Source organism: Ctenopharyngodon idella, chromosome 5 (assembly GCF_019924925.1).
Source record: "Ctenopharyngodon idella isolate HZGC_01 chromosome 5, HZGC01, whole genome shotgun sequence".
In the NCBI taxonomy this organism is placed as follows: domain Eukaryota; kingdom Metazoa; phylum Chordata; class Actinopteri; order Cypriniformes; family Xenocyprididae; genus Ctenopharyngodon; species Ctenopharyngodon idella.
Genome location: NC_067224.1, coordinates 24,078,020 through 24,087,332, shown reverse-complemented (window position 1 = coordinate 24,087,332; position 9,313 = coordinate 24,078,020). Strand labels below are relative to the sequence as shown.

At 39.2% G+C, this 9,313-nt stretch overlaps 1 protein-coding gene across 2 annotated transcripts; it reads left to right on the top strand.

Moving 5' to 3' along the window:
* The first annotated feature begins 2,120 nt into the window (after nt 1-2,120).
* On the top strand, nt 2,121-6,515 carry iscu (iron-sulfur cluster assembly enzyme). 2 transcript variants are annotated; one of them, XM_051893497.1, is made up of 5 exons: nt 2,121-2,285; nt 2,845-2,958; nt 4,674-4,784; nt 5,734-5,812; nt 5,917-6,515. In XM_051893497.1, the coding sequence occupies exons 1-5, from the start codon at nt 2,184-2,186 to the stop codon at nt 6,003-6,005; spliced, it is 495 nt and encodes a 164-aa protein (XP_051749457.1). In that variant the 5' UTR covers nt 2,121-2,183; the 3' UTR covers nt 6,006-6,515. The 2 variants fall into 2 exon arrangements, with proteins under 2 accessions (XP_051749457.1, XP_051749458.1); XM_051893498.1 differs by having other exon boundaries at nt 2,184-2,285; nt 2,820-2,958.
* Nucleotides 6,516-9,313: the final 2,798 nt, after the last annotated feature.

Genomic DNA, 9,313 nt, shown 5'->3' with positions numbered 1-9,313 from the left:
AATTCAATGCACACAGACTGAAGTACTTTAAGTCTTTGGTTCTTTTAATTGTGATGATTTTGGCTCACATTTAACAAAAACCCACAAATAAATTAGAATACTTCATAAGATCAATAAAAAAAAAGGATATTTTAAACAGAAATGTCAGGCTTCTGAAAAGTATGTTCATTTCTATGCACTCAATACTTGGTTGGGCCTCCTTTTGCATGAATCACTGCATCAAAGTGGCGTGGCATGGAGGCAATCAGCCTGTGGCACTGCTCAGGTGTAATAGAAATGCCCAGGTTGCTTTGATAGCGGCCTTTAGGTCATCTGCATTGTTGGGTCTGGTGTCTCTCATCTTCCTCTTGGCAATACCCCATAGATTCTCAATGGGGTTCAGGTCAGGCGAGTTTGCTGGCCAATCAAGCACAGTAACACCATGGTCATTGAACCAGCTTTTGGTACCTTTTGTGGGCAGGTGCCAAATCCTGCTGGAAAATGAAATCAGCATCTCCATAAAGCTTGTCAGCAGAAGGATGCATGAAGTGCTCTAAAATTTCCTGGTAGATGGCTGCGTTGACTGTGGACTTCAGAAAACACAGTGGACCAACACCAGCAGATGACATGACAGCCCAAATCATCACTGACTGTGGAAACTTCACACTGGACTTTAAGCAACATGGTTTCTGTGCCTCTCCACTCTTCCTCCAGACTCTGGGACCTTGATTTCCAAATGAAATGCAAAATTTACTTTCATCTGAAAAGAAGACTTTGGACCACTGAGCAACAGTCCAGTTCTTTTTCTCCTTAGCCCAGGTAAGACGCCTCTGACGTTGTCTTTGGTTCAGAAGTGGCTTGGTACGTGGAATGTGACAGTTGTAGCCCATTTCCTGAAGACGTCTGTGTGCGGTGGCTCTTGACTCCACTCCTTTTGAAGCTCTCCTAAGTTCCTAAATCGACTTCGTCTGACAATCTTCTTGAACCTGCGCTCATTCCTTTCACTTGTACAGCTTTTCCTACCACACTTTTTCCTTCCAGTCAACTTTCCATGAATATGCTTTGGCACAGCACTCTGCGAACAGCCAGCTCTTTCAGCAATGACCCTCTGTGACTCATTGTAGTGGGTCTTGATGATCGTCTTCTGGACAACTGTCAAGTCAGCAGACTTCCTCGCGACTGCTGTTGGGATTACTGACCTAAACCCAGTTTTTATACCCTGAGAATGGTAATTTAATAGAACTTGAAATTAAATATTCTAATAATTTGAGATACTGATTTTTTGATTTTGATGAGCAGCAAGCTGTAATCATTAAAATGAAGACAAAAAAGCCTGGAAATATTTTACTTTATGTCTAATAAATCTAGAATATATTTAAGTTTTACTTTTTGAATTAAATTACAGGAAAAAAAAAAAAAAAAAAAAAAAAACTTTTTCATGATATTCTAATTTATTGTGATGCACCTGTATGTGCAGGTTGAAATTGCTCCCCCTGCTGGTTGAGTTCCGTGATAGCTCCCACTGTCGGAAGGCATGTTTTTGCAAGCGGTACTCATCAGTGCAGAGTCAAATGACATCCAGCTCCACCTCTCTGGACATCATGGGTTGAGCTTGATCTTTACCGACTGCAGAACCACAGGACCATACGTCACAGCAGTCTGAGGGCAACAGCACCAGGCCAGCAGTCTCACACCGGTGTTGGGGTGAGCTTATAGCGTCATTAAGGGTAGGGTGGGGTTCGCATTCGTTAAGGTTCAGCTTAAAGTTATGGTGAATGGTAGGGTTAGTGGTTGGGGCGGGTTATGGTGTGGTTGGACCTCCTAGCTCCACCCATTATGCTTGTCTTTTTTAGCAAAACAGTAGTAACATCAAATATAGAAATTAGAAATACATAACTACATATATAAATATAAACGTGGAATGTATATTATAATAAAAGATGACTACAATATGAGCAGTGGAGACGTGCTCCCTTGCTGGTTGAATGCAGTGAATTCGCTGCCGCTATCGGTTGAGTGCTTAATGTTTTGTGCAAAACAGCAATGATATTAATTATATATGCAATATTATATTAAGGCGAAATTTATAATATCTACAGTTTAAAAAACTTGTGTAAAATATCTGACATTTGTATAATGAGGTGTTCGGTGAAAGCGCGCCCCCTGCCAGTTGAGCCCAGTGTGTGCAGGTGCAGTCAGTCATCATGGCGTTAGCAGCGGCAGCCAAGCGCTGTGCATCCTCTGCAATTTTCAATAGATCATTGTCATTACCCGAGCTCAAATCCGCCTACTCTTATCATAAAAAGGTAAATATCACTTCTTGTCTTACGGCTGACCATCCAACGATAATTTAACTATGATTTATTCAGTTGTAGTTCCTAATGTTTTAGGAGAACAACTTTGTTCCAGCGTGGTTGCTAGCTAGGCTAACGTTAGATAACTACTCATGTAAACAAATCAGCAGAACATTGTACGTTAGACAGTAACGTTATATTCAGTAGTCTGCGTGAGTATAAAAGTCATGTCATCAACTGGTTTATGTATTTTTGTCTGAGATAAAATGACATTCATCCATATTTACAGTTAGTTTCATAATCAACTTGATTAACTGTCCTACAAACTCATCAGTGATGTCTTTCTGTATATGTTAACTGTGCCACAGGTTAATAAACCTGTGTCTTTTGTATATTGTTAGTACACTAAAGAATTACCAATAAATATCAATGATCTGTAATGTTATGCTATGAAGGTCACTGTCTTCTTGAACTTTTTCATTTGGTGTAAATTGTCATTCTCACCAGTCCTCATATGAATTGTTTTTGATTGTTAAATATGATCAGCATGTGGTCATGCTTTTTACTGAAGGTGGTAGACCACTATGAAAACCCTAGAAATGTTGGTTCCCTGGACAAGAATGCCAAGAATGTGGGCACTGGTTTGGTAGGCGCACCTGCATGCGGGGATGTAATGAAACTACAGGTAAGAGCTTTTTGCTTTTAAATATATATATATATATGTATATATAATGTATAATACATGTATATATGTGTGTGTATTAGGGCTGGGTGGTATGACGATACCGTTACCACGGTATAAAATGTCTATCATCAGAGATTTTGCTATATCATGTATATCGTGGTATGTAAGTATATAGTACTATTGACACTTCAGAATGATGAAATGCGTGAATGAGAACATACAGAGCGGGACATGCTTGATGTTAAAAAGAGTTATAAGTGCAATATATCATGAAAAGTAACTCTTTTGTGCTAACTGCCACACTGCCAGAGTGCGCACACAGAAAGCTGCCTCTCTCAGAGGGCAATCACGAATTTGGGACATGCTTGATGTTAAAAAGCAAGGACGGACTGGCCATCTGGAGTTCCGCTGGACAATATGGGCTGGTCCGTTGCTACGTAAATATACAGGAATAATAGTACAGTTACGTAACATGACTCAAAATGATTAGCCTATTTAGCGTGCTCTGGCTCAGTCACTGCAGCAGTCTAACAGCGCTATTCAATGTCAACATTTTTGAGATGGCCAATCAGATCAAAGGCGGGGTTTACAGTTCACAGAGGTCGAGCCCAATAAGTAATTCCAGCGTGGCACTTTTTAACGCTTGAAGAATGCGAGGTAAGTTGTAAGGAGATGAACATGACGAGGCTGAATACAGCAATATTTGCCAACTGTTTAAAATAAAAATGCTAAATATAGTAGTAGCTATCTGTCCGGTTTTAGGTCAGACAATCTGGTTTTAATATCATATCTGTCAGCCTGGAGCCAGATGCTCATTTGTTCACCTTTTAAGATCACTATTTTATACTTTATTCAATGGTATACAATTAATAAATAAATAGTTAATTGATTAGAGATAGGCTAAGTTTTAGGTAAATGACGCAACATTATATTATATAATATTGAGTGTTTTTGCTCCAAAATAGTTCCAAACCAGAGTCACAGCAGAACGTTTGTGTTACACAGTGGTGTTTCGTTCTTGAATGATTCAGCGTTTTTAATAATTCAATGACCCATTCATAAAGATACTCACTTGCCTCATTCCTGAATGAATCGGCCGTTTTGAACGAAATGGTTAAATTAATTAATGAATTTATCAATGACTCACTTATTAATACAGTGACTTGTTGCCACCTACTGGCAGTTTGTTTAACATTTAATGTATAATTTATTTTTTCAAAATTTCATATTTCTATATTCAATATATTTTTTTATTTAAAGCATGAATTATATTTTACAATTTTTATGCATTTGTAAAACAGTTTGTGTTAATACATCTAAATGCCACTTCAGATGCAGCTTGGTCTTAAAGTGACAGAAGCGTAATATACCTATTTGCTGCTCTGTGTCATTAATCTGAATCAAACAAAAGAGAAAATAACTTACTGCACTTGACTGAATTGCTTTTTTTTTTTTATTTTTTTTTTTTACCTTTAATAGGAATAAATGTATATTTAATTCGTACAGTGAATATGCAACTTTTTTTTTTTTTTTTTTTTTTTTAACATTTGATTGTTAAATTTCTGTACAAATAAAATAACAAAATAACAATATCATGATATATATTATCGTGAAATAAAATTTCTCATATCATCAAATAAGAATTCTGTCATATCGCCCACCCCTAAAAATATATGTATTACACCTATCATTCACTTGACTCTTATGTTTTGCAGATTCAGGTGGATGAGAATGGAAAGATAATAGATGCCAGATTCAAAACATTTGGCTGTGGCTCAGCCATTGCTTCCAGCTCACTGGCCACAGAGTGGGTGAAGGGGAAATCGGTGAGTCATTGTGACTCAGACCATCACACACATTCACAGTGGCCCTCATTTATCAAACGAACGTAGAAACCAGTGTACATCAGAACAAAAAAATCAGCTTACGCCAAACGCTCACGTGTGATTCATTAAACTTTCGTATGCAGCCAATTCTGTGGACCATTTAAACTGAGGAGTGTTAACTTTGTCTGCATTTTAGTTAGCTGATAAATGGCTAAAATGTAAATTTAGCAACGCTAGAACTGATGTGTTGGGTCTGCGTGTGTGAGTGGGGCGCCTGCGTGATCAATTGGATTTTTAAAAAATAAAGATAAATATTTTAATAAAGTAAAGAAAACGAATACAACACAAGCGTAGGCTGTACTAGCCCTACTTGATGCACAGTTTTTCTCTTTTGTTAATCTGTCGCATTTTTTTTTAATTCCTTGTAGGCTATATTATTCTATTATTCTGTTTTTCTCTGCATTGCAGGTGCATGATGTGTAAATCCTAATGTTCTGTTGATGTTGCCATTTGCGCATCCAGAGCGAAATCCCTGGAAAGAAAAAAAACATTTGTGGTATTTTAAGACACGCATCTATTCTAATTTAATTTTAATTTGACATTTTAATCGTGTCGTTTAATGGTTAATTGATCGGTTAGTGAGTGATTGTCGGTCAGGAAAATAATAAATGTTCTTATAACAGTTCCCCACCAGATTTACTATGCTGCACACGCAAGTTCCCGCTGACTTAAAAAAACGTGCATACACGAGCTGAGACCTGACATGAGATTTGATCGTAGTCATCACTCACGCTCATATTGATAAATGGCAAATTTTGCATAGAAACGAGCGTACGCACAGTTTTCTGGGGTACGATTGTTTGATAAATTAGGGCCAGTGTGATCAGATTATCTCATTGTGCTCTATATTTGTTCTCAAGCATTGTAATGTCCTCTCTTCCTTGTATAGATTGATGAAGCCCTGAAAATCAAAAACACAGAGATTGCCAAAGAACTTTGTCTACCACCAGTCAAACTACATTGCTCTAGTAAGTGTATCAAAATTAATGTTTGAGACTGCAAACACATTGAGGGTATCAAAAAAGACAAACTCAAATGCTCTGTTAATGTTTCTTTTTTGTTTTTCTGGCAGTGCTTGCAGAAGATGCTATCAAGGCTGCATTAGCAGACTACAGGCTCAAACAGAAGGACAAGGAGACGAAGGCAGAAGCTCGAAATTAATGTCCTAATTCACCAATGAGTCACTGTCACCCACTCTTGCTGTGACTCAGGAAAAAATGGTGTAGTTTATTATTGAGGTTGTAATAAACATAATAGCCAGTGTCTATCATTATTACTATATGCACACTGCCTTAGCATTGCGGGTTTGAAGTGCTTTGCATTGACAGACTGTGGGGATCTTTGGATTAAAGTTTTTTTCTGTATCTCTCTGAATCACGCACATTAAAATAAACTTTAATTCTTGAAGATCTCATACTCGGACATTAAATGTCCTCAATATTAAATGTATAATACTAAAATGCTTTTAAATGTATTCTACTACACCATAAAAAGTAAAGTATGGGTTTAAAAAGAAAAAAAAACATTTGTTAAGATTTGCAGGAGGGTCATTATAGTTTTGGCAGTGATTTGTAAGCAAAAGTGACACCAAAAAAACCAATAGATACCTGGGCTTTGATGCTGTATTATTTCTTGTAAAAACTTAATAAAGCTCTAGATGTTAATATTGCATCAACCATTGTTTTGTATTATTCCCTACATATTTTTCTGCACTAAAAAGTTGTCTGTAATACAGATTATGAATGTGTGCTAATGTCTTCTTGAACCTGTGGAAACGGTGCAACTCTCAAGTTTCTGAGCAGGATGTTCTTCAGTATCAAAAGCACTGTGAGCATCAGAAGTCCTGTAAGCACACAAAGAACAGCCAGGACCGCAATGAGCACTGGGTCACTGGACTGTAGTATTGTCCGAGGAGTGAATTCGATGTCTCTAGTTGTGGTCATTGAACCAGTAGTTGCTGATGCTCCTGTTGAATTCTCCACACAACCAGCTTCCTCATCTGTGGCTGGACTGTTGGGTACTTGGGTGGACGGGGGTATAAAAGATGTCAAATTTAGTGAGAGACAGTTTTCATAGCTCAGTCTCTCTAAAGTGGGCTGGTCTGACCCAAAGAAGGACCTTGATATTGTGCTCTCTGGCAAAGATTTTTGACATCTAAATGAACTTGCATTGCATGCAACATCAGATCTAACCAACATCGATGTACTTGTAGTCTGTTCTATATGACTTTCAACCACTTTTCCAGTTTCTGCACTTGTATTTACAGATGACATTCTCTCAACTGGCTTAAAAAGTTTTGGACAGATGGCCATGACCGACAGAGTTAATAGCAACTTCTGTGCAAGGTGCAAAGGAGTTGTACATACTAGATCCGATGCCATCCGTAACCTGTCCATCAGAAGCCACCTATAAAGATACATGATGTCACACTCACAAACCCACAGGTTATTGGCTAGTTCCACCGACTGGAGACGGGACAATCCATCAAAAGCCTGCTCGGGTATAGAGCGTAAACAGTTACTGTTAATCTTTAACACTTGTAAGTTCACCAATGCACCCAACGAGGATGGATCTAGGGCAGATATGCAGTTTGCCGACACGTCGAGGTGTGTCAGCGAAGAAGGTAAGTTAGGTGGCAGATGAGACAATCTGTTCCCCTTAAGGGTCAACCTCCTCAGTTTGGTCAAACCTAGCAGCGCCCCCGGCTGAATCGCTCGTATCCGGTTATCCTCTAGGTCCAGGCGTGTGAGGTTCCCAAGCTGCCTTAGAGATCCGGCAGTGATGTAGGTGATCTGGTTCTCTTGAAGCTGAAGGGTCTCTAGACTTGACGGCAGCCCACGAGGGAAACGAACCAGTTGGTTGTGGCTGAGGCTTAGTTCCTGTAGGCCCGAGTACGGTTGAAACACATTATCCACATTGCAGAGCCGATTCCGGGCTACGGAGAGGACGGCGGTGCTTAGGGGGACAGAGCGAGGCAGAGTATGTAGACCAAGAGACTCGCACAGAACCAGAGCACCAGAATGGGGACAGCAGCAGCCGTTGGGACAGGGTGACACAACCAGGCCGGCAAGGAGTGATGAACAGAGATACAACAAGAGACAGTAGAGAAGACTACGACACATGGCTCACTTGAGGGAAGAAGATTAAGAGGGATGGATAAGGGAAAGAGAAAGGAGAAGTTAGTAACTGCTTTTCTTTTACTGCAAATGAATCTGTTGAACAAACTTAATTACTATGATGGACTCTGCGGCTCCTCCAGGTTGTATTTCCTTTCATGCGCGTCTTGAGCTTGACTCCAAACGTCTTATCAAATGTGTTATTTAGACATAGAGATGTGGTACTCACCATTATTGCCCTGTTTCAGCTGACCCCTCGCTTTCACTTTGTCCGCTTCACATCCTTCGCTCTTTCCTCTTGTCCCTTCTAGAGAATGGTCCGTGCTCACCCTGAAAATTCTGGGTAGCGGCCCATCAAAATTTAATGGCAGCCTTAAGGTTTTGAGTTACCTGTTTTGTATCTTCTTCACAATGTAAATTAACTGGGCACTCCAGTTGCTTTTCCCATGGCACAGCAGCACTGGGTTAGTAGGGTAGTTTTATTGTTAATAATAATTCTGTGCAAGTAATATGTTATTTGATCGTTTGAAGAACAAAGCTAGGTGAACCACAAGTAAACTATATTTATGTTAATCATGGCTGGCCAAAATCATGTTCAAGTCCAAATCGAATCATTCAGGAGTGATGAGAGCACATGTCACTCTCTCCCAAAGAAGTGAGAGCGGTGTGTATTTCCAGAATTATTTAGCACCTCGTGGACAAAAGAGGGGAGAAATCGACCTTGAGCTATGGTTCTTTTGGTGGCTCAAGTTTCTGGCTCATTAAGGCTTCACTGCATATCTTTGATGTTTACTCTTTGGTGATGACATGCTACCAACACTTGTCTTGGCCTCGTGCCATGGCAGTGGGGTTTAAATTTCAGTTATGAGGCTAATGTGCATTTAACTGGCTATTAATCAACGATAGGCTGAAAGCATCGCTGTAACAAAATCTGTATGTATTTTAAGAGGTCTGAGCATTTTTTTAATTGGAAAATAACTGTTGCATGGAGGAATTCACACGTGACTGAACTTGTGAATTAATTTGGATAATCTATATTGGGTAAATCTTGGGATTTATGAAGTTATCCACAAAAAGTTTAACACTGGCATACTGTACAAATCATTGTCTGCTTCTGTCACAACCAGAATATTTCCATTAAGGCCAGATATTTCCAGATCTGTCTGAAAAGCCTATTGTAATAAGCTTCTGAAATATTGATTGGATGTTGTATGGATGTGACAAAAGCTCTGTAGCTGCTGCCGTTATGCTCTGTTGGGATCTGTTGCTGGGGTTCTTGAGTTTCATATGCTTCAGCCAAGTCAACACAATTCTTTTGACAAACCACACCATTCAAGACAAACACACAGGACA